At 58.0% G+C, this 24421-nt stretch overlaps 8 protein-coding genes across 8 annotated transcripts; 5 read left to right on the forward strand and 3 right to left on the reverse strand.

Moving 5' to 3' along the window:
* The first annotated feature begins 116 nt into the window (after nucleotides 1-116).
* P884DRAFT_257251 (uncharacterized protein) lies at nucleotides 117-813 on the forward strand. Its single transcript, XM_069441135.1, has 4 exons — nucleotides 117-260; nucleotides 319-331; nucleotides 382-512; nucleotides 563-813. Exons 1-4 carry the CDS (start codon nucleotides 180-182, stop codon nucleotides 644-646), a joined length of 309 nt encoding a protein of 102 aa, XP_069299288.1. The 5' UTR covers nucleotides 117-179; the 3' UTR covers nucleotides 647-813.
* Nucleotides 814-934: 121 nt separating this feature from the next.
* On the forward strand, nucleotides 935-2743 carry P884DRAFT_239696 (peptidase family M48-domain-containing protein). The gene is made up of 3 exons (XM_069440147.1): nucleotides 935-1105; nucleotides 1167-2093; nucleotides 2145-2743. Exons 1-3 carry the CDS (start codon nucleotides 1091-1093, stop codon nucleotides 2583-2585), a joined length of 1383 nt encoding a protein of 460 aa, XP_069299289.1. The 5' UTR covers nucleotides 935-1090; the 3' UTR covers nucleotides 2586-2743.
* Nucleotides 2744-2973: 230 nt separating this feature from the next.
* P884DRAFT_276185 (mitochondrial 54S ribosomal protein bL34m) lies at nucleotides 2974-3521 on the forward strand (the record flags this gene model as incomplete). The annotated part of the gene is made up of 2 exons (XM_069442924.1): nucleotides 2974-3083; nucleotides 3167-3521. 2 exons carry the CDS (start codon nucleotides 2974-2976, stop codon nucleotides 3519-3521), a joined length of 465 nt encoding a protein of 154 aa, XP_069299290.1.
* A 1261-nt stretch (nucleotides 3522-4782) lies between these two features.
* Nucleotides 4783-6218, forward strand: P884DRAFT_268279 (uncharacterized protein; the record flags this gene model as incomplete). The annotated part of the gene is made up of 3 exons (XM_069442181.1): nucleotides 4783-5008; nucleotides 5083-5324; nucleotides 5397-6218. The coding sequence occupies 3 exons, from the start codon at nucleotides 4783-4785 to the stop codon at nucleotides 6216-6218; spliced, it is 1290 nt and encodes a 429-aa protein (XP_069299291.1).
* A 2033-nt stretch (nucleotides 6219-8251) lies between these two features.
* Nucleotides 8252-11239, reverse strand: P884DRAFT_268280 (glycoside hydrolase family 3 protein; the record flags this gene model as incomplete). The annotated part of the gene is made up of 4 exons (XM_069442182.1): nucleotides 8252-10323; nucleotides 10403-10830; nucleotide 10891; nucleotides 10990-11239. 4 exons carry the CDS (start codon nucleotides 11237-11239, stop codon nucleotides 8252-8254), a joined length of 2751 nt encoding a protein of 916 aa, XP_069299292.1.
* A 2167-nt stretch (nucleotides 11240-13406) lies between these two features.
* Nucleotides 13407-15022, forward strand: P884DRAFT_283712 (Alpha/Beta hydrolase protein; the record flags this gene model as incomplete). The annotated part of the gene is made up of 5 exons (XM_069443680.1): nucleotides 13407-13877; nucleotides 13948-14110; nucleotides 14185-14289; nucleotides 14380-14919; nucleotides 14962-15022. The coding sequence occupies exons 1-5, from the start codon at nucleotides 13805-13807 to the stop codon at nucleotides 15020-15022; spliced, it is 942 nt and encodes a 313-aa protein (XP_069299293.1). The 5' UTR covers nucleotides 13407-13804.
* Nucleotides 15023-15693: 671 nt separating this feature from the next.
* P884DRAFT_196243 (uncharacterized protein) lies at nucleotides 15694-18537 on the reverse strand (the record flags this gene model as incomplete). The annotated part of the gene is made up of 1 exon (XM_069437966.1): nucleotides 15694-18537. The coding sequence occupies one exon, from the start codon at nucleotides 18535-18537 to the stop codon at nucleotides 15694-15696; it is 2844 nt and encodes a 947-aa protein (XP_069299294.1).
* A 1872-nt stretch (nucleotides 18538-20409) lies between these two features.
* On the reverse strand, nucleotides 20410-23795 carry P884DRAFT_196109 (fungal-specific transcription factor domain-containing protein; the record flags this gene model as incomplete). Its single annotated transcript, XM_069437953.1, has 4 exons — nucleotides 20410-22230; nucleotides 22296-22780; nucleotides 23021-23220; nucleotides 23497-23795. 4 exons carry the CDS (start codon nucleotides 23793-23795, stop codon nucleotides 20410-20412), a joined length of 2805 nt encoding a protein of 934 aa, XP_069299295.1.
* Between the last annotated feature and the right edge of the window lie 626 nt (nucleotides 23796-24421).

A 24421-nucleotide genomic window follows, 5' to 3' on the forward strand; every position in this document is an offset into this window, starting at 1 on the left:
CAGGTTGGTCATAGCTTCCAGTGGCTGTGTGACGCGGCCTGTGGCGTCAACCTCTCGCCCGTCCAACCAGGTGATGTATGGAATCCGTAGTGTACATGTTGGCATGTTCTAGCGCTTCAAGAATATCTCGGCGTCTTGGGATGTAGTTCAATTGTATTCTGATTTTCTTATTGCTCTTCATGAGTAGTTTTACTATCAGACTTCAGACATTCACAGCAACGAAAATGCCGACGCCACTCGACCGAGCGCTGAGGTCGAAGGCGAGTTTCTTACTGTCATGTCAATCTGTAGCCGTCCTCCACTAACACTTTCGCTTAGAACGCGTTTCTTGGTACGCTTATACAACATGTCTCTTTCTAGCCGTGTGTTAACTCCCCGAAGCTTTTACCGGTTTGGTAGCAGGTGCTGCGGTGTGGGCTATCTGGGGAGGCGATATGTTTCCCCAGGAACCGGATCCCAAAGGGGATCCCGAAACGTGGACAACGGAAGAGCTTCGAAGATGGCTAGCTGCCGTACGTTGCTTGGCGTTACCGCGCTTTATGGACGCTGACTTCTTGCCCAGCGCAACCTTCATCCTCAAAGTTCGGATACTCGGCAACAGCTACTGGAGAGAGTGCAGGCAAATATGAGAATCTCGAGAAATTAGGAAATGCGGTTGTGTGCCTGGGATGTAAATTACAAGGCGCTCTGTCGCCAAGCAGGGAACGGAATAGGCAGCGTTGAGCTACACTTACGTGCATGCTTGTATGTATGTGCACTGGATAGGTTAAGCAACCGACTGAGATGTAGGCAGCGATGCAACCCGTTTCTGTATGATCGTTCCCACTACACTATGAGCAACCGTTATGCAGCTGGCAACAGAGTTGTTACTTGTTTACGGAGTCTTTTGTAATCCGTTGATCAGGTTGAGAACAAATTCGGTAACGCGGGGACCCGGAGGGGCGTTGGCCAATCAGAGCCATGATTTCGATAAGCGGCTCCCAGGGCAGGACTCAGGACAGCTTGCCCCTTCTTTCGGAGTTGCCAATTCTCACCCCGTCGTCGACGACAGATCCGCGGCAGTTGGACAGTCGCGGCATCTCTGAGTACGATGGATTTTCTGCAGGTATGCCCTTTCTTCCGGATCCCGCATTAATTATCTTCAATTGACCACTCCCGTCGCATAGCGCCTTGCGCGGTTCTTGGACCGCCCGCTGTTTCCGTGGAAGAAGCTGATCATAGGCTTCTCCATTGGGCAATACGTCTTCGAAGCGTTCCTTGGCTACCGTCAGTACAAGGTTCTGCAAAAGACGAAGCCGCCCAAAGTGCTTGAACACGAGGTGTCACAGGAAGTCTTCGACAAGAGCCAGGCATACGGGCGGGCCAAGGCTAAGTTCACCGGCGTCAACGGACTTTACGGACAGCTTCAAAACCTCGCATTCTACCACTTTGACGTTCTCCCGAAACTCTGGTCATGGACGGGCAATCTTCTCCGCTTTGCCCCGGCGCGCTTCACTGGCGAGATCTCTCACTCGGTCGTCTTCATCCTAGCGTTCATTGTGATCCAGCAGATCCTCTCGCTGCCATCTAGCATCTACAACACGTTCGTCCTGGAAGAGAAGTTCGGCTTCAACAAGCAGACACCCAAACTGTTCATCAGCGATCTGATCAAGACCAACATCCTGGCCTTTGTTCTTGCTCCTCCTATCCTCGCCGGCTTCCTCTCCATCGTCAAGAAGACCGGTAGTCAGTTCTTCTACTATCTCTGGTTGTTTGGCGCCGGTCTGCAGGTTTTCATGATCACCATCTATCCGATCGTCATCTTGCCGCTCTTCAACAAGCTCTCCCCGTTGGAGGAGGGCAAGCTCAAGACGGACGTGGAGGACCTGGCCAAGAAGCTGAGGTTCCCGCTGCATGAGCTGTACGTCATTGACGGTAGCAAGCGTAGCGCTCACAGCAATGCGTACTTCTTTGGCTTGCCTTGGAAGAAGCACATCGTTATTTACGATACCTTGATTGAAAAGAGCGAGAACGACGAGGTTGTTGCCGTGCTTGCCCACGAGCTCGGCCACTGGAGCCTGGGCCACACCACCAAATTGTTTGGCATCTCTCAGGTTAGACACCACGTCACCAACTCGTAGGTAGAAGCATGCTAACTGATACAGGCGCACTTCTTCTACATCTTTGCTCTGTTCTCGGTCTTTGTCAACAACAACTCTCTCTATGCGGATTTTGGCTTCACCAACCAGCACCCCATCATCATCGGGTTTCTCCTCTTCTCGGATATTCTTGGTCCCTTGGACAATGTTATCAAGCTGTTGATGAACATCTTGAGCCGCCGCTTCGAATTCCAAGCTGACTCTTTCGCCAACAAGCTCGGGTACAACACCCAGCTGGCGCGTTCCCTGATCAAGTTGCAAATTCAGAACCTCAGCACCATGGATGCCGACTGGATGTTTGCCAGCTATCACTTCTCGCACCCGATCCTGACGGAGCGGTTGAAGGCGTTAAACTGGCAGCCCACAGAGAAGGTAGAAGCGAAGGGCGGTGACAAGCCGGAGGGCAAGGAGGGTATTGCAACTGCAAGTGGCAGGGATGAGTTGTGAACAAGCGGCACAAGGAGAGCGGGTGTCAAGTTGTTGGCATTCCGGGTCAGACGAGCTAGGATAGTGAAGTGCAATACTGTATTAGACCTCTTGTAACATCAACAACGAGGCGCCCAGGGCGAATTCCAGATCAAGAGTTGGAGGGAACGATGACACGGAGTGCGATTGTCATGTATAACCCTAACCCTGAGTTCTCCGAACAACCCTGCCAGTTTTTGCCAGCCATTGGCAGCTCCGAAAGCCTTGCTCTCGGCATTCAACCGGCCGTGCACCGAACCACGCCAAAACTCTCGACTGACTTAACGCGGGAGAGGCACACCACGACAGCGCAAACGAGAGTTAGCTTGATCTCCCAGCTGCCGGGAAGCGAGCCCAGAAGTACGGCACGATGCCGCCCGTGAGCCTACAGCCCCCTCTTCTTCTTCAAGGGGCGTTGCGGCGTGTCACCGCTCAGCTACTTCCTCGTCGTCTTCCGCCGCCGAAGTCGACCACTTCTCGGTAGGTACCACCTCTGCAAGTCTCCCCCACTCCCAATGGCTCAACCAGCTAACCCACCGGCTCCCTTGTCCTCGCCATTTTAGCACCTTCTCGCACCTCCCATCCCTCCGACCGACCCTCGCCACCCCTTCCCCCATCTTCCGCGCACCCAACATCAGTAGCACACCCTCGACGACGGCGGCGGCGGCGACGATGCTGGCGAGCACGCCGACGGGCGAGGTCCTGGACGTCGTGGCCAAGTCTTCGGTCACGTCGCACCCGGCGCTGGCCGGGTGCGGAAGCCAGATCCGGTGCGGCCCGCGGCCGACCATGTCGGGCGCCTCGCGGCTGATCCAGAAGCGCCGCCACGGCTTCTTGGCGCGCAAGCGGTCGCGCACCGGGCGCAACATTCTCAAGCGGAGGATGGCCAAGGGGAGGAAGAAGCTGAGCCACGGCTGAGGCGCCCGGGTCCCTTTTCGCCTGTTTGGCTAGAGACCGATAAAGGGAGGCAGTGAGAAGTGCAAGGAGACGGGGGGGAAGTTTGCGGGCAGGTCGTCATAGCGGTGATGTGATGGAAAACCGAGATCGGGACTTGCTCAAACGACAAGTGGACGGTCGGGTGATTGGGACGATCGGCTAGGCCTAGACCTGTTCGAACCAGCGAACATGGGGAGGCAAAGGAAAGCAGGCGGGGGTGATTGCGGAGGAAGGACCGTGATGTATTATACCTTGGGGGTTGATGAAAGTGTATTTATTATACGGAAATATAGAGCGGGGCTTCAAGACTTGACTTGACTTCTCAATCATGCAAGAATTATTCATGTCTCTATTCGCTACGCCGGCCTAGCCCGTGTGAGCTATGCAGCCTTCTTTTCATTACCTACCAACGCCACGGGGAAGGCGGGCTTTCAGCGTCACGTCGAACTCGAGGGCCGTTGTCCAAAGGTTGGCAAATTGCTATGTCCTGTTAAATACATTGCGGTCATATACGAGCATGTACGACACGGTAACTTCTCTGAACGGGAGCTATGCCACCTCTTCGACCGCTTGGCATGCGTTGAGGTCGCCGGCTTCCGTCTCGCAGGGGGGTTAGCAAGCGTCTCTTCCAGAGCAGGGGTATCAGTGACACCCAGTCACCCAGTCAGACACCAACATTCTCCAATTGCAGGTGAGCCTTGATTTGGCGAGGCGGGTGACACGGAAAACGGGACGACCAGACTTCTACCCCGGACATGCACAAACTTTGTCGAAGAGTCCAACTGCGAATGGTCTCGTTTCTCATCATGGTCCACTATCTACTCTTTCCTGGGTCCGGCTGGTTTGACAGGCACTTCAGCGGGGGGTCGCTGTACCAGCTTTGGCATGGGCTCGCCCAGATCCCGAAGATCTACCGCCGGCCCGCACCTACCGCCGTGTCGAGTCGCAATCAATGTCCAGTAGGTACACTTGCTCTGCTCCAAGCGTATCCTGGGACGCTGGCATATATATATGCCTTGGCGTGGTTGTTGCATCAACTGGTAGACAGATGCCGAGTCTTCTCCAGCGCTAGCGGAGTCCCGATGATCGCTTTTGGCAGCAGCAGAATTGAGCGTAACTAATTGAGAGCTTTGTTCATCGGACTTGTGATTGGCTACATCCCACCAGCTTACCCCTCCATTCACTCGTTCACCCGACAGCAAAGGAGAACAGCACGACGGTAACAACCATCTTCTTGGCCCAGATGCACTCGCATTGCGAACTGAACGCGACCGTCGAGGCTTGGATCGACCATATCATCAAGGCCGGCGGCCAGACCGTCATCATGCCTGACGGACCCGACTCGTTGCCGACCGCAGACCCAGTTGCCACGCCGCGGCAGTCAAACAAGCGACAGCGCCAGGCTAGCATAGACTTCCGCACCTATGACCTAGATGAGATAAAGACGACGACGCGTCCTCTACAGTTTTGTACTTATCAACCTCCTGCATGCCCGTTCCCTTCATGTCTTGCCGCGCTAGCACTGACGATCGTCCGCATCCAGGTCGAGATCAGACCCTAAGCGATGTCCAATCCACCAGGACCGCCGATACCAATGGCACATCGCGATCGGGAAGAAGTAGCCCTCGTAAGAAAGAGGTCGCACTTCGCCGCACCCTCCACTGGCCTATCGCCCGCGTCAACATTACCGAACTTAAGTCGGTCCCTGCTATGTTGGAAAGCCTGGCTCTCGATCTGAAGAAGATCGCTGATGGCAGGCAATCTCTGATCCCCGACATTTTTCGGGTGAGATATAGGCATTTCTATTCCTCACTTTTCACCCGCCGCGACTCGGGCTGACGTCTTGCCTAAATACAGGAATCCATGAGCGCCGACGCAGGCATTTTCGACCAGCCGCACCCCGACTGGTTCTACACTGCGAGAGACGGACTAGAAGAGCTGAGGGCAGTACATCGTCAGATGCGGAGGATTTGTCGGAACAGTCGGAAGTGCAAGGATAAGATGGAATACGGGCCCGCGTGGAACGATCTGGTACATTGCCGTGTCCTAGAGGAAGCTCTCGAGGGCCAAGATGCTGTAGACTTCCGGAACATCACGCTCTGCCGCACGCTCAAGGCATTTCACGACGACGACCCTGCGTTAAGGGAGAACAAGGCGGACTACGGCATCTTCCTCCAGCCTGCACGAGGAGGCGACGGGCTCTCCGAGCGCCTCTCGGACCTCGCAAGCGAGGGTATCGACATCACTCACTTCACCCTCAGCGACTTCGCACCGACCCCGCTGGCTATCAGCATCGAGACTAAAACTCTTCAGGCCAAGCCGATTGAGGGTTCCGTGCAACTCGCCAACTGGGTGCGCGCCCACTTCCGACAGCTTGCTAGGTTCGTCGAGCGCCTCGGCCACGACCCGGGCTACCAACTACCCATCCTCCCCATCATCTGCGTCTACGGCAATATGTGGCGAGTGGACTTTGCGCATCGCTGGGATGGAAAGACCATGATATATGAGGGGATGAGTATCGGCGACACGCACACCGTGTACGGATGTTACCAGGTCTGTGCGGCCATTCGGCGGCTTGCCGTTTGGGTGGAGGAAGACTTCCGGAGATGGTGGTTAAGAACTGCAGGGCTGCCCTCGTCGCCGAATGCTCCATTGTCGGCGCCCTCTGCCTATGGGTGAGCATGTCACCGTTACGGGAGGCGCCCGTGATGCAGAGTTGCAGATAGATGGATTATATCCATTTTTTTATGTACGCCCCGACAAGCTTTGCATCGTCCGTCTCAAGCCTCCACCATCTGACCACACTCCTCAATGGCATTTACAGGTCGGGTCTGCTCTCTCACCTTACCCCGAGCCACCAATAACGCATCTATCGTCCCTGCAAAGTTTCCTGCGTCGAAGCCGTAGACGAGCTTTGAGCCTAGGGGCACCCGTATTACGATCTCGGTCGCGATGCTTATGATGACCTAAGCCGCAGTTGAGCAGCAGCAGTCCAGGGTCGATTGGGTACTGTCTGGAATAGAGAAGATTGAGGCAGAGCAGAAGGCTGCCGCTAGCGAGCAGCGTACAATCGACGGACTCGGCAAATCAGCATTGAGGCTACTTTCTTCGCTCATTGTCAAATCAATGCTGGTATTTTTTTTCAGGCCATTGGTAAAGGCAGCAGTACGATTGTCGTTTCGAACGTCAGCACCGGCAAGAACTCTTCTATGATCATCGGTTCAATAACTGATGAGGGACTTACAGCTGTACTTGCGACCATGCGGGCTCTACGGTCGTCGCAGGCAAAATAGAAGAACAATTATTGTACCGGAGGTTGTTCGTGGTGCACTCACCATCTGCCACGGCACACACTGAGGACCAGGAGCAGGCGATGCACTTAGGAAGCAGTGGCGAAAAGGAGCAGCAGGTTCACCATAGGAGGGAAGATACCTGAGGGTCCCGGGCTACGGATTGGAACTTACTGTAGTAGACTTTTTCCTCCCTCAAGGATCAGTCAGTTGAGCATGGGTAGCACACGAATGTCATCACGCATCGCCTGCATTACTGAAACACCTCGTCTCTGATTCTGGCACATCTTCCTTGACGACCCTGTGCTGTGTTACCTGTTACCTTCTAGCAGAGGAGTAGTCAGGGTACCAGGCTTACTGTCAAACGTAGTAGAGAGCTCAAGTAAGGAACTAAGAGCAATTCAGAGTAGTGGTAACGAAGGAACAAAAAGAGTGCCTTGTTGATCTATCTACAAAGGAGAAAAAGGAGTGGTAAAAATAGACAAAGGAATGGTCCATGCGCTGATGAGCATGCAAAGCGGTGGCTAGTTTCTCAGAAGCTTGTGCGCTTGACACTTTCTTGGGCTTCATCCCTGGATTGGTGGACATGAAACCACGTAAACTAGAGAGAAGAAGTTGTGGCAACCGAGGTGTCAGTCAATCGAGATAATTAATTGTTCGTGTGCCTGCAAGTACTGTGTTACGGCCTTTTTTTTTTTTTTTTTCCAACAGGCACCTCCCGAGGCACAGATTAGCAGTGAATAGCAGAGCAGCGGTCGTGTCAAAGCCGAAGGGAAACTTTCGAAATGAGCGATATGAGTAGAAAATTGAGTAATATAGTAGGAGGAATTGAGGATCGAGTACCTTACCTGGGACCTCGGTGAAGGTCGAGGTCCATGGAAGTAGTCGGCACCAGCGACTCAAGACTTTGCCATGATCAGACAGGCATATATAATTCAAGATTCTTAGAGTGTTTAGCTTCTTCAGAACCGACGTATTTGGCTGTTATTAATTATATGTTCGGCTTCGTGCCAAAGAATGCAACCAGCAAACAGCACTCCGCGCATCGGCTACAGGACTAAGGAGGGTCAATTACGGCTGCTTCGTTCTCTGTTGTAGTAATGCGGGGAGCCATGGCTCATCTTTCTCGGGATCCATAATTAGGCAGGCATGCCAGTGGTTCATCTCAAATCATTCTCTTTGGGTGTTGAAAGGGGGTTTTAAAGAGGTATTATGAATAACTACTAATATGATTAACCAAGCTACTGCTATTAAATGTGAACCTAATTATTATATTACCCCCTAACAGCCGCCGACTACAACACATGTGCGTTCTTCCCTTCATCCAACTCTTTCCCTGACAAACAGTGTTTACATTCTTGACTATTATGTGAGCCACTCGCTTCGAGCCCAAAGACACGAAAGACCATCGATGGGATCCTCTCAGACGGGCGGCTCCAGCCCCTGCTCGCACTTGCCGGTATCCGTATAACAGGCCAGGAAGAGCTGATCACTGGCCTCGCCGATCCAGATGGTGTACCTGCCCGGGCCTTTCCCTCCGCCCGGCGTCGCCCCGGGGACGACCCAGTTCTGCAGCTCGACGTCCCAGACGCTGACGTCCTTGCGCGTCAGCCGCAGCGTGACCGTCTGGCTCTCGCCGGGCGCCAGGGGGCGCGTCTTCTCAAAGTCGCGCAGCTGCACCGGCGGCGTGTCGTACGGGATGCCCCGCGGGTACTGCACGTACGCCTGCACCGAGGCCCGCGCCGGGCCGGGGAAGAACCGGGGCAGGCCGCCGGGGCCGCCGACACCCGTCGTCTTCTTCTCCGCCGCGGAGCTGACGTTGGCGCCGCTGCCGGCCGCGTTGGTCACCGTCACGTTGATCTCCCACGCCACGTCCCACAGCGCCGGGTGGCCGCCCTCGCCCCCGCCCGCCGCCGGCCCGGGCTTCTGCGTGGTTGAGTACCCGTCCGGGTAGGCGTACTTCTGCTTGCCGGCGGCGCCGATGGCCCAAGCGGCGTCCGCCTCGGACTTCGGCAGCCACGAGTAGAGATAGCGCCAGATGGGCTTGAACCCGTCCGGGTAGTAGGCCTCCGAGGCGGCGGGCAGGTCGGTTGGATAGGACGAGGTCGGCAACTTGGAGGGCCGCGGCGGCGGGATGGGGTCCAGGGGGGCGGTGACGGCGCGAATGGTGGCGTTGGTGAAGGCGAAGGTGGTGTAGCTGAGGCCGTGGCCGAAGGCGAAACGCGGCTTGATGGAGCGCTTGTTGAGCCAGCGGTAGTCGATGTAGAGCCCCTCCGAGTACGTGTCTTGGACCTGGCCGAGGGCGAAACCCTTGAGCTTGGCGATGCTGTCAGGGTAGTCGGTCTCGGCCCGGGTGATGGAGTAGGGGAGGTGACCGCTCGGCGACACGTCGCCGAAGAGGACGCCGGCCAGCGACTCGCCCGCCTCCTGGCCCGGGAGGTGGGCGAAGAGGACGGCCTTGACGGAAGGGTGGTCGATCCAGGGCTCGAGGATGAGCGGCCCCACCGTGTGGGCGACGACGACCACGTTCGGGAACTTGTCGGCCACCTTCTTGACCAGCCCGTCACCGCCGTGCCAGGCTGCCAGCTTGTCCGCGTCGCGGTCGCCGTGGTTGTTCTCGACCGTGAAGCTGTTCTCGCCCGCGTCCGAGCTGATGAAGACGATGGCGACGTCGTCGGGGGCCGGCGCCTCGCCCGTGAAGAAGAGCGGGAACTCGTCGCTGTTGTGGAACTCGACGTCCGGGACCCTCTTCCTGATGGCCGTGATGGGGTCGTCGAAGTAGGGGTAATCGGCCACGCCCGAGCCCCAGCCCATGCCGAGGGTGCCCTTGTTGCACGCCCTGTTCAGACAGGCGTTCGGCCCCGCGGGGTTGACCTGCGCGCCGGTCCCGAAGACGGTGATCTTGCCCGAGCCCGTCAGCGGCAGGAGGTTGCCGTCGTTCTTGAGGAGCGTAATGGCATCCTGGGCGACCTGGCGGGCGATCTTGTAGTGGTCCTCCTGGACGTTGACGAACCAGTTGACCTGGCCGATGGGAGAGAAGATGGCGGCCGGGTACAGGAGCCCGTCCCGGTCCCGCGTGTTGGACGAGAAGTTGGGCCGCGGGAAATCCTTGTCCTGGCTCATCTTATACCAGGCCGCCACCACCCGGGTAGCCATGTCATTCAGCCTATCTAGGGGCACGGAGCCGTTCAGGACGGACCTGGTCAGCTCGTACTGCCACAGGCTGAAGCCGAAGAGCGGGACGTTGGTGTCGCCCGGCATGTTGAGGTCGAGACCGGCCAGAGCCGAGCCGACGCCCGAGATGTGACTGAGCCAGTCTGACATGACCATGCCCTGGAAGCCGAGCTCGTCCTTGAGGAGGCCGTTGATCAGGTAGCTATTCTGCGACGAGGCGGACCCGTTCACGGCATTGTAGGCGGTCATGACCGCGCCGACGCCGGCGTGGACGGCCTCGGCGAACGGCCACATGTACAACTCATGGAGCGTCCGGTCGTCTAGCGACTTTTGGTCAGCACAGCGCTGTACGGGAGCACGCCGGAGCTGGTGGCGCTCCGAGGAATCCGTCCTTCTCACCAATGTTGGCGCTGTATCCGGGCTGGAACGGGTTGTACATGCGGAACATCTCCTGCTCGTTCCCGATCAGATGCTTGATGGTCGCGATAACACCCTGCTCCTGGACGCCCTTGATGTGCAAGGCGGCCGCCTTGGCCTGCAGCACCGGGTCGGCGCCGAACCCTTCCCAGTTCCGGCCGCCGAGTGGCTTCCGTCCAATGGGGCCAACCGAGGGACCGAGATGGATGTTGGCCCCCTTGCCGCGGAACTCCCTGCCAATAGCAACTCCGCGGGCGTACATCAGGGCCTTATCCCACGTCGCGCCGGTGGTGATGCCGGGTGGGAAAGCGGTGACGTTGTCGGCGGATGCCACCCCGAGCGCTGAGTCTTGAAGGCAGAGCTGGGGGAAGCTCAGGCGGTCGGCGCTTCCCGTGTTTCCCACACATGGCCTGCATGCCTCCTAGTCAGCAAAATGAAGGCGTGGAAGAGAAACGTGGTCTTGGACCGACCCTGTGAGGAGAGAACAGTTTAGCGACATGAGATGCTGGAGATAAGAACATAAAGAGAGAGGTGAGGGCCGCCTTGTTCAGGGAGTCTCTACTACATACCCATGAAGATACCGACGCCAGACGTGATGTTGGTCTTCTCAGCCAAAGTCATCCGAGACACCAAGGCGTTGGCCTTTGCATACGCATCCTTCCACGAATCAAGCCACCCGCCGTGCGGCGTGGGGTAGTAGGGAGCCGCATAGAATCCTTCTGGGACCTTGTCTCTCGGCCCAATGGTACGGGCGAGCGTTGCGGGAGCAGAGAGGCTGAGAACCAGCGAGAGCCAAAGGGCGCTCGCGCGGTAAACCATCTCGACCGCGCCGTCTAGACCTTCGCGCTCCCAAGTCAAACAGGAAGTACAGGGAGGCAGGCAAGCAGGCCCGTCGACTTGAACTATTCCGGTCGGCTGTGGTTGAGAGACCAGGCGCACGCCAACAGGAGGACAAAGACGACAAGACCAGTCATTCGAAGCGTCTTAAAGGGACGATCTCACTCGGCCCTTCTCACGACCTGCTCCCCCCTTGACCAAGGTCGAGACCGGAGCGCCCTACTAGGTCAGGCGTCCCGCCAATGGGCGGACCGTTACATTCGGCTCCGGGATTTGCAGAGGCTAACCCAAGCACATGGCAGTCGGCGGATCGGCGGGAGGGGACCGCGCTTGTAGTGTTGGTTCGGTATAACTACTCCCGTAGTCTTTGGGATAACAGATGGCCGAAGGGTTTCATTCCCCCTCCCTTGGCCTTCGATTTGCGGAGGTCGGAGTCGGGCCGGGGTGTGTCCATCCTGCAATACTCCGTACACCGCAACATTTGAATTTCTGATTTTGAAGCCGGGCTGTTATGCAATCGACGGCATGTGCTATGCTCATTGCAGGGCATCACACAAGATCCGTCCTGGAGCGTATGTAAAGCGTGCCTACCGCGTCGAGGGTGCGTACATGCCCGCTCGGCCAGCGATTGAATGTGGCGCATGTTGCAGCTCTCGAGATGGTGGAGTATTCCGCATGCGCTGCGTCTTTCCCTCTACTCCGTACGGAGCACTCTGGTGTGGAATGGCGAGTGGTAAGCCAAGAGCTCCATGTGAACGGGGCGAAAGGCAATTGCCAAAAGCGGTCGTGGGCGAATGCACTGTCGCATACACTAAAAGCAGGTTTTTTTGAGGTCACCTGGTCAGGTCCAGGGACAGTTGGTTTCTGTAGGAAGTATCATTTGCCTGTCGAGCTGTGTCTGTGTAAATAGACGTTTGTCTGTATGCTAGTCCGTCAGTTAATCAATCTGTCAGTCTGTCAGTCTTTCTGTCAGTTAGTCAGTCACTATTAAGTCGAGTTCGTCTGTCTGTACCGTCTGTTCGATTTGCGACGGCAAGCTCGTCTACACAAAAAAAAGTAATAAAAAAGCAAAAAGTCGAGACCATGAGAATGCGAACATACCTGCGCAGTACGGAAGGCGCAAGTCTTGCCCTAATAGAATTTCCCCGAGAGGTCTGTTCTTTGATTCGCCGCCAACCCATGTCCCACAGCAGCCTCGGCGGATGCGCCAGCCCGCGCGTTCTCGAAAAAGGAAGGCCGCTTCCATGGTCAGGGCTGAAAGTTGCCCGTTGCACCCTACAGTAATCCGTACACTAGTGTACCGTGGTAGCGCCCCACCACCCTTGCAGTTCTACGAGGTAACTCGGGCCCTGTGTAGTGCACTGCAAAAGTGCTGTGGTCTGTTACACTGATAAAAAGACGCGAGTCTGAGGTACGTAACAGGAGCTACCTTAGAGGGTCCTGCATCAGGTACTAACATGTGAAGCGGATACCATATTTGGTACAGATTACGTTACACCACGCTATCAGATCTGCACCCCGCGTCTTTCTTTTCGGGAAGCCCGGTACTGCGGACCCCACCAAGTAACCCAACGCGGGCACCAAGCCCAAAACTCGGCTCTCGTTCCTCGATCGTGACCTGCAGGCAGTGCGGCTTGGGAGATGGCAACGGAACCGTTCACTCCGCCGAATTTGGCGGCGCCATCAGGCTCGGCATAACGTGCAGTGTTTGCATCGTCGCAGAGAGAATGTGAGAAGTGGAAAACGAAAACGACTGTCGCCGATTGGGGTCTGTCAAGCAGAACCATCAAGCAATGTCGGCCACTACACCACCCTACAGGTTAATTGCGCGGTGCATGCGCCAGCAGGACCTACTTGTACACACAGGACATGCATACACTGACTTTAGATACGTCCGTGACCAGCTGCGGTATTGAAACATGGGTCATCCCGCGCCGCCAACGACCTGCCTGCCTGCCTGCCTGCCTGCCTTCCTTTTTTTCTTCTTCCCTTTACTTTTTCTCGAAACGGTGCCAGCCCGGTGGGGGGGGGGGAGGGGGAGAGGGAAGGGGAGAGGAAAGAAAAGGGAAACAACATTTGATGGACTCGTGGGACAAATCAAGCAAACACCCCTCCCTCCCCCCCCCACCCCCACACCGCCTTCTACAACGTGGGCGAGCCATCCGCATTGGCGAGCTCGTCACACGTCGCATCAGGGTTTTGTGATCGCTCTCTCGTTCCCCGTGACGATCGCTCCGGAGACGGCGCCGACGGCGCCAGCCTCCTAAGCGCCCCGGTGCCCGCTCATAGCCCCACGGCGCAGGCTGGCGTAGTAGTATAAGATGCCGGTACCGCCGCGCCGTACGGTTAGTCACTGGCCTCGGATCGTGTGTAGGCGTGGTCCACGAAGTCCAGTACCCCCTTGTGCCTTCGTTCTGAGGGAGACGGAGAGAGAGAAGATAAAGCAGAGAGGAGTCGTCGCCGTCGTCACCGTCATCTCTGAGCACCACTTTTCTCAGCACTCTGGCCGTGATATCGAGCCTTTTTCCACATTCTGAGCGATCCACCATGAAGAGCCTGCTCACCTTCCTCCCGCTGGCTTCGGTCGCCCTCGGAGCACCAGGCTTGTGGAGAAGACAAGGTATGCCGTGCCCCGGAGAGGACGGTTGTGTGAGAGAGAGAGAGAGAGCGCCTGACTGACAAGAATCAAGCTGCCATCACCGAGGAGCAGCTGAACGAGCTCGAGCTGTACGTCCAATGGGCCGCAGCCGCCGCCTGCAACGGAAACCAGGCCCCGAACCAGCCCGTCATCTGCAATCCGACCCTGTGCTCCAGGTTCGCGTCCCACAACGCCACCGTTGTCGCCTCGTTCATGTATGTTCTTCTCCCGGCGCCCCCTTTTTGTGCCCCGCCGTACCGTACCATTGTCTAATACCATACCACGACAGCGGTCCCGAGACGGATATCTGGGGCTTCATAGGCCTGGACCCTGTTGACGAGAGGATTGTCGTCTCCTTCAGGGGCTCCAGCTCGATCCAGAACTGGATTACCGAGTAAGAAACGGGCCCGAGCACAACCCCCTCCATCCCGCCTCCTCCATGCCTCGTCCCCATCCGCCATCTTCTGACAAATGACCTCGGCAGCTTCGACATCATACAGCGTCCGTGCAACCTCACCAACGACTGCCTCGTACATTCGGGTTTCGACAGAGCCTGGGAAGAGGTGGCCGACGAGGTACTGAACGGCCTGGCCGCGGCCGCGGCCGCCCACCCGAACTACCGGATCGCCGTGACGGGCCATTCGCTGGGCGGCGCCGTCGCCACCGTCACGGCCGCGCACGTCCGCCGCGCCGGCTTCCAGGCGGACCTGTACACGTACGGCTCCCCGCGCGTCGGCAACGAGGCGTTCGCCGACTTCGTCACCAAGCAGCCGGGGGCCGAGTATCGCGTCACGCACGCCGACGACCCCGTCCCGCGGCTGCCCCCCTTGTGGCTCAACTACAGGCACACGAGCCCCGAGTACTGGATCGACCCGGACGACAAGGACGTCGTGTCGATCGACGAAATCAGATACTGCGCCGGTTACTCCAACACCGACTGCAACGGCGGGACCGCGGGCTTAGACACGTCCGCTCACGGCTGGTACTTCCAGAACCTGAGCGGCTGCGCCCAGGAGATCTCGTCGTTCGACGGCTTCGCCGATGCGGAACTCGAGCGCACCCTGAGCCTGTACGCCGAAATGGACGTCAAGTTGGCAGCCAACCTGAACGCCCAGGGACAGCAATAGTCGGAGCACAAGCAGTGCGGCCATTATGGCGAGAAGGAGGGAGAGAAGTAAAAGGCCGTTCGTTAAAGAAGAAAAAAAAAAGGGGGGGGGGCGGGGGAGGGAAGCACAAGTCATCTCAGCATCTCCTCCATTTCCTTCTGTAATCAGCTAGTTGCCTCCTACCCAGGCTTCGCAAACTCCGGCCTCCATTAAGTAACACCCAGTCGAGAGCGTTGGGCTCGAAGTGACCTCTCCCAAGAACCGATGGAAGAAACGGCGGATAAGCCAATAAATACCCGCTGGTCCGAGATATGGGCATCGTACAAGAAGAGCTCATTTAACGGAGAAACCAGTCCGCAGGGACTTCTTCTATTTACCTCAAGAGTCCCCGTTCCCAAGGGGTATCAAAACCATACTCTCACAAGCCCATTGCCTCGTGATACAAAGGGAATTGTATGTACCTTTAATACAGCGCCATAGCCCGACATGCCACACCGGATAGTACCCCTGCCATGCCTTGCCATCCTAAATGCCGCGCCGGTCCCGTTTCCCCGGGCCAGAATTGATGATGCCGACCTGACCCAAACCCATGTGCCACAGGTAGCCGAGGCCAATACTCCGCACAAAAGAGGACGAGAAATGAATAAAAGAGAAGAGAGAAAAAACATATGAGACCCCAAGAAGAACCACAATCAAACCCGTCTAAACAGCCTCTTTGTACTCCCCACCTTCCCCAACTCCCCAAACATAGCCCTACCACTCACGTCTCCACGGTCCATCAAGCTCGCCTCCAAGCCCTTGACACCGCCTGCCGCTGCCCCTCCCTCGGCACCGGCTATGGACGGCACAGACGAGAAAGAAGAAGAAGGCGGCGGCGGCGGCGGCGGCGGCGGCTTTCGCTCGATACTCGCGATGCGCACCTTCTCCTTGATGCTCTCCACCCACGCTCTGCTTTCCTCGCTCATTTCGATCTGCTTGGCGCGGGGCCCCGCCATGCCCAGTGCGACCGTACCGTCGTCCTCTTCCCAGCTGATGCGTGAGCTGGAGCGCGAGCGCATCGACGAGGACGCATCCGAGGGCGGGGTCGCATCCAGCCTGCCCAGGTTTGCGAGGGGTGTCTTGGGCCGGGTTGCCGCCGGTAGCTGCTGGCGGTTTTGCTCGTCGGAATTAGCTGTCGGCGAGCGTCTGGTCTTGCGCACTTTCAGCGGCGAGACGGGCGAGTGCGCGTCCATAGCCGAGGCCGGGCGGCTGGGCGGGGTAGCGTCAGGGGGGCGCACCGAGCCGGTGCGCGGGATGTCCTTGACCTCGACCTTACCGTCGGCGGCGGCGCCAGCGGAGCGCCGGAGGTGGTGGCTTGCATATTCCTTGAGGTACTCCCCAAGATCGGCCCAGCCGCCACCCACGCGGACCATGACGCGCTCTCCGTGTTCGCCCACGCAGCGGATGAAGAGTTTGATGGGCGCCTCGCCGTTGGAACGGGAGAGGTGATAGACCTTGATTTCTCTGTTGTCGCGCTGGTGACGAGGACGCGAGTTTCTGGCAGGCGCCAGAGTGAACGAGGGCGTCGCCGAGCGGGAGTAGACGGAGCGCATGGACCCGTTGGACTGGCTGCGCGGGATTGCGTCCGACCTGGAGCTCTTGCGCGCCGTTGGCATCTTAAAGTCCGGTGGGTTGAGATTGACGGCGGGAGGCTCTGCGGTCAGCCGGATCTTAGCCGGCACTGATTCCAGAATCTCGCTGATTTGTTGTTGAAGTTGGTCGTCCACGCCTGGCATCTGCCTTTCGGACGGTGTGCCTGGTTCCGTTGCATCGTCATCATCCAGGGTTGTTGATGTCGTCGGAGTGCCTGGAGGGCTGGGGAAGCTCGGCAGCTCTGTGACCGTGGGATGGTCATTGAAGCTTACCGACCGTGATCTGGTCGACAATAGTGACCGATTGGGACCCTCCCCCCGGTCCACGCGCCCATGATCAAAGGAGTCCGAAACTCCTTGGTCGAGCAGGTCACTGGAAAAGGAATCCATGAACATGCTGGGCGCTTCGTTTAAAACCGTCGAAGATTCCGAGACACCGCTAGCGCGTCTACCGCGCTGGGCTGGTTGGGGCGCACCGTGCCCTGAGATGTCCGACAGCTCAGAATCGGAGCTGAACGAAGACCCAGGGGCGTCCTCGGGTCTTGCTTCATGGTTGTGATGGGCCTTCGACGGCTTCGACGCGAGCACAGTGTGGGGCCCCGCACCACTCGAGCCGTCAGATGCGCTCTGCACAAGTTCACTGTCGGTATCCGGGTAGTCGTCCTCCGGCGTCTGCGTCTGGTCTGCGGTGGTTGAGTGAATCTTGATGACCGGCGGGGAGACGTCAGGTCTCGAGTCCGGTTTCTGTGCACCGTCGGGCCGCTCTCCCTCTGGTACCTGTGTCTGTTCCCGTTCCAGGGAGTCTGACGCAAGGGATCTGTTGGCGGCAACTGAATGCTGAGGCTGTACGCAGGCGCCCGTCGCCGGAGCGGCCTGCACTATCGAGCTAATCAGATCGGTGTGCTTCATCTTCCTGTCGCAGGCCACAGTCCATTCGCCGTAGCCATGCTCCAGCGTATCCACTCGGTCGATCCAGTCCTCTGGCAGCGTATCGGGCTGTCCTTCCAGGATGTCTAGCATGGCATCCAGGTCGCGACCGGCCTTGGCAACTTTCTGTCCAATAACGGACTTCATCACCTCCAAATCATCCAGAGGCGACACCGCAGATGGCGCACCCGTGCTTCCGCTCTCAATACGCCCGTCAGGGCCGAGCGCATTCCAGCCAGACTGCAGCGCCGCCTCAGCGTCTGACACTGAGGCCAGGAAGACGGGTATCTTTCGCAGCACCAGGAGCCGAAGGCTCCAAGCATTCATCAACCTGGTAAGCCGGGAAAGCTCCGGCAGGGCTTGGAGTGTGGTGACGGTGACCAGGGCGGTCAAATCGTCGAGCCTTGTAATGCTGGAGAGCGACATCGCGGAGCGGCCCGAGTCAATGACGGGGGTTCCCGGGCGTGACAAAGGCATGATGTGGTTGTTTAGGACCTGGCTCTTGATCTCTTCGATATTGAGCTCCTCCAGCCCCTGTGCGATCTCGTCAATTCGTTTTTCGTATCTCGCAACGTCGGCCGCCGGGAGGCTTCCGTTGTATTCTTGATCCGAGGCCTGGGATTTGCCGAGCCCCGGAATCGCTTTCCTCTTGTCTGCGGGCATCTCAAAGCCCGCAGAGCCCCCGCCAGCCGGCCATGGCCAGGAGGAGAGCTCGGTTAGCCATTCGTGGATGGTGTTCGAGGCCATTGCGACCCTCAGCGCGAAGGCCTGCTCGGCTGGGGTCGCTGCCTCTATGCAGGCCTTCAGGCTTCCCGAGGGGTTCCGGAAGGCGTCGACCACGGTCCGCGGGGTAAGGTTTGAAAGAAGGTCGTCGGTGTTCCGTTGGCGGGTGGGTGATGATTCGGACGTTGACCGGAGCCGGCGGCCCCGGGAGGGAGCAGAGAGCCCGGGAGTCCGGGCGGACGGCGAGTCGTTCATGGCTGTTGTAGGTGGTTGTGCAAGCTGGTGTCGTTGGTGATCAGTTGGTCGAGGGGACGGGCACCGCCCAACATAATGGCCTTGTTTTCCCTATGAGCCTGACGAAACAGTAGAGAGCAGCTTCACGGAGGTTCCCATAGTCGGTAAAGGAAAAAAAGACGATGACGGCCGTTGGGCGAGGCTGGGAGCCTGCTGTGATTCGCTGCGCGGCGGCCTTTGAAGCGTTCACTGGTTGCTTCCCCACGCTTGGCCCGCAGATGATTGATTCGCTGGCGAGATGACACAACTACGGGCGGCAAGCTGGAACGTAGGGCGGTGGTGTCCGAGCTTGCGGGTAGGTGCAGCTGACGGGATCAAGAAAGAATGAGGCGAGCAGGTGCCGGAAGGTCGGGCACCGCGAAACGTCAAACGAGCGTTGCAAATAAGTGCGACGTATGTAAAGCAAGTGCAGCAGCAATAGTTGATGCAGCACGGTACTCGTAGAGAGAGCGACGGGAAACGACGGAACCGCAGCAATTCGCGGTGGCCGAGTCGGTCGGATATGGAGTCGAAAAAGAGATAAACGAGAGTCACGCCGTGCGACACGGCAAGGCAAAATCGGTTATGTTGTTGTTTGTTCAAAAAAGAGAGGCACAAAAAGGAAGGCGAGACGGGGTCGAAACGAGGAGCGAAAGCCTCATTAAAGGAACGCGGGCGTTGGACGGGGATCTGACGGGGATCTGGCGTCGCCCGGATCGACCTGTGGGGAGATTTGAATTTCGGAAAGCAGTCTCGGCGCTGAGCTAGAACTGTTTTGGCATATTGGCCAGCCGCTTGCTATCCCAAAGAGGCGAAGCAGCATGGGGCACCCTAACAACTGCGCTGCGAAATTTGGGTGGCCGGGTGATAGCAAATACTTGGGGCCGTCAAAACGCGCTAAGGCGCGTCATGGTGGAAGAGAGAACAAGGGCCTCACGGGCCATATTGGCCCATGTCGAACCTCAAATTACGATGCTCCGCCAACCGAGCAAATGACGAGGGTAAACTCCACGATAACTAAGCAGAATGCACCAGAATCCACTTGCTTTTCGTGTTCCGGAGCTAGTTATCAGGTCTCACACGGCTGGCCGGGCAACCGATCTCGCCACGGGCGAGGAGGAGCACACGACGATCGGCTGCAACGAGGGAGCCAGGATTAGAATACAAGTGAGAGAGTCGGGCGACTCGCTCATTCTAGGCTGCGACTCTATGTGCATATTCCGGGGTAAATTCACTATGTAGTGTTTGTCTAAGGTATACAACCTACCTTAGCTAGGTAGTTAGCTGTAGCAGGCGATTGGTAACTACCTCATCTCCAAGGAATTTCGCGCTCAAGAGTTGGTCGCGCGTAACCCAGTTGTTCTTTCCCTGATTTTCAAGGCCCTTTCTTTCCCTGGACGCTCTTTCACATTGCCTTCCCTTCCTCATTACCTTACCCGTCGTACCAGTGGAAACAGCCATGGTGGTACTCAGTATTCAACCCAATCAATATGAACGCAGTGTAGCTTGTTTAGTTGACATATTTAATCATCATTAGCCGCTCTAAAACATTGGATATACCTATTCGAGCTTTTTGCCTTCCAATTCCAACCCGGTCCATAACCACACCAAGAATCTTGGCAATTCATTCGTCGAAGGGCGACGGATGAAAAAAAAAAAAAAAAAAAAACCTTAAGACGCCGTTCTCTCCCATAACCCAACCCGCCTGGCTCATATCATGGATCATGAAACTTCGCTAGCCAGCGAAACCCAAAGAAAAGAAGCCCAGGGCAGAAGAAAGCAGAGGAAGACAAGGCTATGAAAGAAGCCTTGATCAGACCAAACCCTTCATCGTGCAGGATAATAACCGACTCGTTAGTGGCTAATCCCCTGGGGCAAGCTCATCCACTGCTCGATGGCACCCTCGCCACCGCCCATCTCCAACCCGGCCTGATGAGGGTGATCCCCGGGCCCGGCCGAAAACATGCCTCCCATGAATGAGTCGTCCGAGGTGCTGAGCCCGCCCTCGGCAGGGAACTGCAGCCACTGGTCAAAATCAAAGTTGTTGCCCCCCGCGCCTGCCCCCGCACCGGCGCCCGCGCCAGCCAACAGGCCGGGCGCGATGCTGTCGCCACTCGTACCTCCCAGACCAGCAGGAGTGCCGGCGGTAAAGTCGAGCCCGGTGCCGCCGTTGCTGCTACTACTGCCGCCGTTGCCCAGGACCTCATCCGCCATGGACACGTCCACGTCCATGTCTACATCTTCGCTGTCGGTATGCGGCGGCGTGGTCGCGCCGACGGCGGCAGGGAGGGCGGACAGGTCGCCGGTGTCATCCGATGCGTTAGGCATAAAGGCTTGTGTCGTGGCGATGGGGCCGTGATGGCTCTGGGGGGGGAAGAGGCTGCTGGCGGTGGTGCCGTTATTGTTATTAGCATTATTGTTGTTGCTGGCCGTCCTCAGATTGAGAAACACGTTCTCCGGGGGCGGCGTCGACGGGCGCTCGGGGACGAGATTCAGCGCCGGCGCCAGGACGCGGTTGAGCATCTTGCCCGGCCGCGCTCCCGGCATGGCCACCACCGGCGGTGTCGGCTGCGGCGGTTGAGGCTGGGGGGCCTGACCCAGCATACCCTTCCGCAGCAACGCATCCAGGAATCCGGTCGCGAAATCTGCCGCTGCATAGATGTTCCGCAGGTTGGTCATGACCACGAGACACTCCTTCAGGCCCCGCACGGCATTGGCGCGGGTGTCCGGGTCGAGGCTCTTGGTGTCGAGCATGTGCACAATCATGGCCGGCAGGATGACGGTCACGCCGGTGGTCGGCAGGAACCGTTCGAGGCTGTGCTGGCGCATCTCGGCGGCCATGCGAGTGATGTGCTCGGCCGCCTCGCGCACGCGCTTCCGGGCCGTTTCCTGCACTTCGACCGGGGTCCTGGGCCCTTCGGTGGGCGAGGCCGGGAGGAAGAGCGGGCGGTGCAGGGCCGAGACGGTGGTGTGGTAGATCATGTGGAGGAGGTTGCGCTGCACGGCGATGGCCTTGTTGGCATCGGTGATGGTGACGGAATCGAGCGGGCGGTACCGGCAAGGCTCAGGCAGGCCGGCGAACCAGTCCCGCAGGTTCTGGTCGACCTTTTCGACTTCTTGCATGTTCTCGGGATTCTTGTTAGGGAGCAACATGTGGGTGCTGTTGATGGTGTGCTCGGGCCGCACGCCGCTGCGACTGAGGACCGAGTATTGCACCCTGAGCATGTCGCCGATGAGCATGCACAGCTTGGCCTTCTCGATGCACATAACGGCGAGCTCGCGTTGCATCCCGACGTCGCGGATCAGGGCGCACTCAGGCCCAAGCAAGGTGTTCTCCGCCGGAAGGGGCTCGATATCGAAATCGTCCTCGTTCAACGGGGGCACGTCGAAATCTTCGCTCTTGATCCGGGTCGGACGGCGCATGCCGAGCGCGACCAGGCGGTCCCGCATGAGGCAGGACCACCAAACGCGCTTCCACAGCTTCTGCTTCCGCGGGATCATGGGCGTCTTGGCCGGGTCGCGGTGGAGGCCGATGGTGTGGGCCAGCGAAATGGCCACGCCCATCCAGTGCCAGGTGTCCTTCTGGTCATCCGGCGTCTCGTACCAGTACGTCATGAGCAGCAAGCCCTGGACCAAGATCAGGCGATCCGTCTCGTAGTCGAAGTCGTAGAGGAGCTAACGTCTTGTCAACACCGCCGACTCCGTTTAGTGTCTCTCCCGGCTATCATGCTACCACTTACCCTTGTCCTGGAGAAAAAGGCCCTCCTTGCGTCCCTCCGGCTCGCGTAGCCGGCATCTTTCAGCAGAGTCTCGTCCACAAAAGCCGTTGCGGAGAACATGACAGCATGGTACAAGAACAGGCTGATCTTGCCCGAGGCGCCGGACCGGTCGTTGACCACCCTGAGAAAATCATGGAGCTCTAGGAGCGGCATGTACGGATACACATACTCGATGAAAGCCGCAATTAGGGCGTTTTGCAGAGGAAGGGACGGCAGCGAGAAGACCTGCTTCTGAGCCAGATACTGCCGGTCCTCCGCAAGCACGCGGTCCGGGATGGGCTTGATGAAGGCTGGCCATTCGCTGGCCTGCTCGAAGGCAGTCCTGAGGAGAGGGTGCAGCAGCGCTGGAGAGGCCGCAATTCCCGAGGCCACCGGAGGAAACCCCGTCAGGGCCGCCGATGCCGCCGCGGACCCCGGAGTGCCGAACCCGCCAGGGGTCTGTTGGTCTATCAGATGTCAGATGTCAGCGCAAGATGTTTCGAATCACAAGCCAATGAATTATTTTTTCGGCCATCTTTGTTCTCGTCGTCTGTCCTTCCTCCTGCTTGTCTTGTGCCACAGCTCTCCTCTGACATGTGATTCTTGGGTTCTGGTGGGTCACGCGGAGAAACAGGGGGCGGGGAAGGGATGTGACACCGCAGGATTGCGGCGGAAACTAGGGAAGCTCCAAGACCTGAACAACTTACACAGCAGACCGCCGGACGCCTGTCCACCGTCGACCCCATTTAGGGGGAGAGAGAAGGACCCATTCGGAGCAAATGCTGGCTTCGTGAGATTGGCCGTGATGACCGGGGGAGCGGCGCCAATGCTCTTCGTGCGAAGTGCCTCGGCAGTTCCAGCACGCGCCCCCACTGCTGCCGGGCCGCAGTTGTATGGGAGATTCTTTCTGGAAAGAGCGAAACGGGCAGGGGCGCCTGTGGTCAGCCAGGCATGTTCTTGCTTCTCGTTGTGTGTTGTGCCCTTTTTGCATCCCAAAATGACGCAATTTGATACACGGAAGGAGAGAACGTAGAACAAGAAAGAATAGAAGAAGGAACGCAAGAAAACATGTCGTAGATTCTTCCTCTTCCCCCGGCCGAGTCAAACAAAACGTGGGCAAACGAGAATTGCTGTTGCTGGTTTCGGGGAAGCACCAATTGGAGACCCGGAAGATCAAACTTACTTTCGCCTGCGGCTCTCCTGGACAATACATTCCACGTCGTCCCAGCGGCAATTGCCGCAGGGCGCACCCTCAACCACATCGCAGCGTACCTTGCGGGCTCTACACGATACGCAGGCCCGGGCAGCCCGCCGCTTCGTGACTTTGCCTTCTGTCGATCCTGACATGCGCTTCTTGGGCGAGGCTGCAGTCTCGGTGCTTGCCGTTGAGGTTGGTGCCGTAGCAGGAGCCGGGGGTGGTGACACGGAGCCCGCTGGGCCCGAGGACGACCGTGGTGACGGTGAATCCCCGTGGTCAGACATTATGGGCGTGCTCGTAGGACGACAAACATAGAATTGGTCTCAGAACTGCGGCCGCGGCCTAGCGATGCCGTCCTGTCGAAAACTTGAACCCGGATCTTGCGGCGAGAGCTTCGAGCAGAGTCGACGGGTGGGTGGTTGCGGGTATATGGGTCGGTTCCTATGTGAAGCGGCTCCGAAGCGTGTTTGACGTGTATCCGTGGGTGTCCAATGCCAAGTTCGTGAGGACCTTTACTTTGCTTTCGACGATGCAAAGGAGAACAAGCAGTGGGAAAGACCTCAAGGTGTCACAGGGGACTCGGTTTGTATTTGGTAGTCAGACGATTGGCATGAGTCCCTTGGTGGGGAGGGAAAGGGGGGGGGGACCCAGCATTATATCGAGCTATGGCAAATTCCCCAGACGGGACAGTCACAGGCCTCGCGAACGCGATACGTACCCGCAGCTTTAGGATGGAGCCCTCGGGGCGATAGCCACACCTCGATGGCCAAGTCTGGGGACATGGATGTCCTGTTTGGGAAGCGTGGGTACCTTGGGCCTCCCATAGTAGGCCACCGACAAATCAGCAACGAGCTGGTCGACAGCAGTAAACGGCTCTCCTTGGTGGCAAGCAGACTGGGGCTCGCCGGCG

This window comes from Thermothelomyces heterothallicus, assembly GCF_042370625.1.
Source record: "Thermothelomyces heterothallicus CBS 202.75 unplaced genomic scaffold P884_scaffold_6, whole genome shotgun sequence".
Classification (NCBI taxonomy): domain Eukaryota; kingdom Fungi; phylum Ascomycota; class Sordariomycetes; order Sordariales; family Chaetomiaceae; genus Thermothelomyces; species Thermothelomyces heterothallicus.

What these genes read in the sequence shown, in the direction of transcription:
- P884DRAFT_239696 (XM_069440147.1), top strand. An exon ending in AATTGTTTGGCATCTCTCAG is followed by an intron (nt 2,094 to 2,144) that starts GTTAGACACCAC and finishes TAACTGATACAG; the next exon opens with GCGCACTTCTTCTACATCTT.
- P884DRAFT_257251 (XM_069441135.1), top strand. Translation starts at nt 180, where the DNA reads ATGAGTAGTTTTACTATCAGACTTCAGACATTCACAGCAACGAAAATG. An exon ending in TTCGAAGATGGCTAGCTGCC is followed by an intron (nt 513 to 562) that starts GTACGTTGCTTG and finishes CTTCTTGCCCAG; the next exon opens with CGCAACCTTCATCCTCAAAG.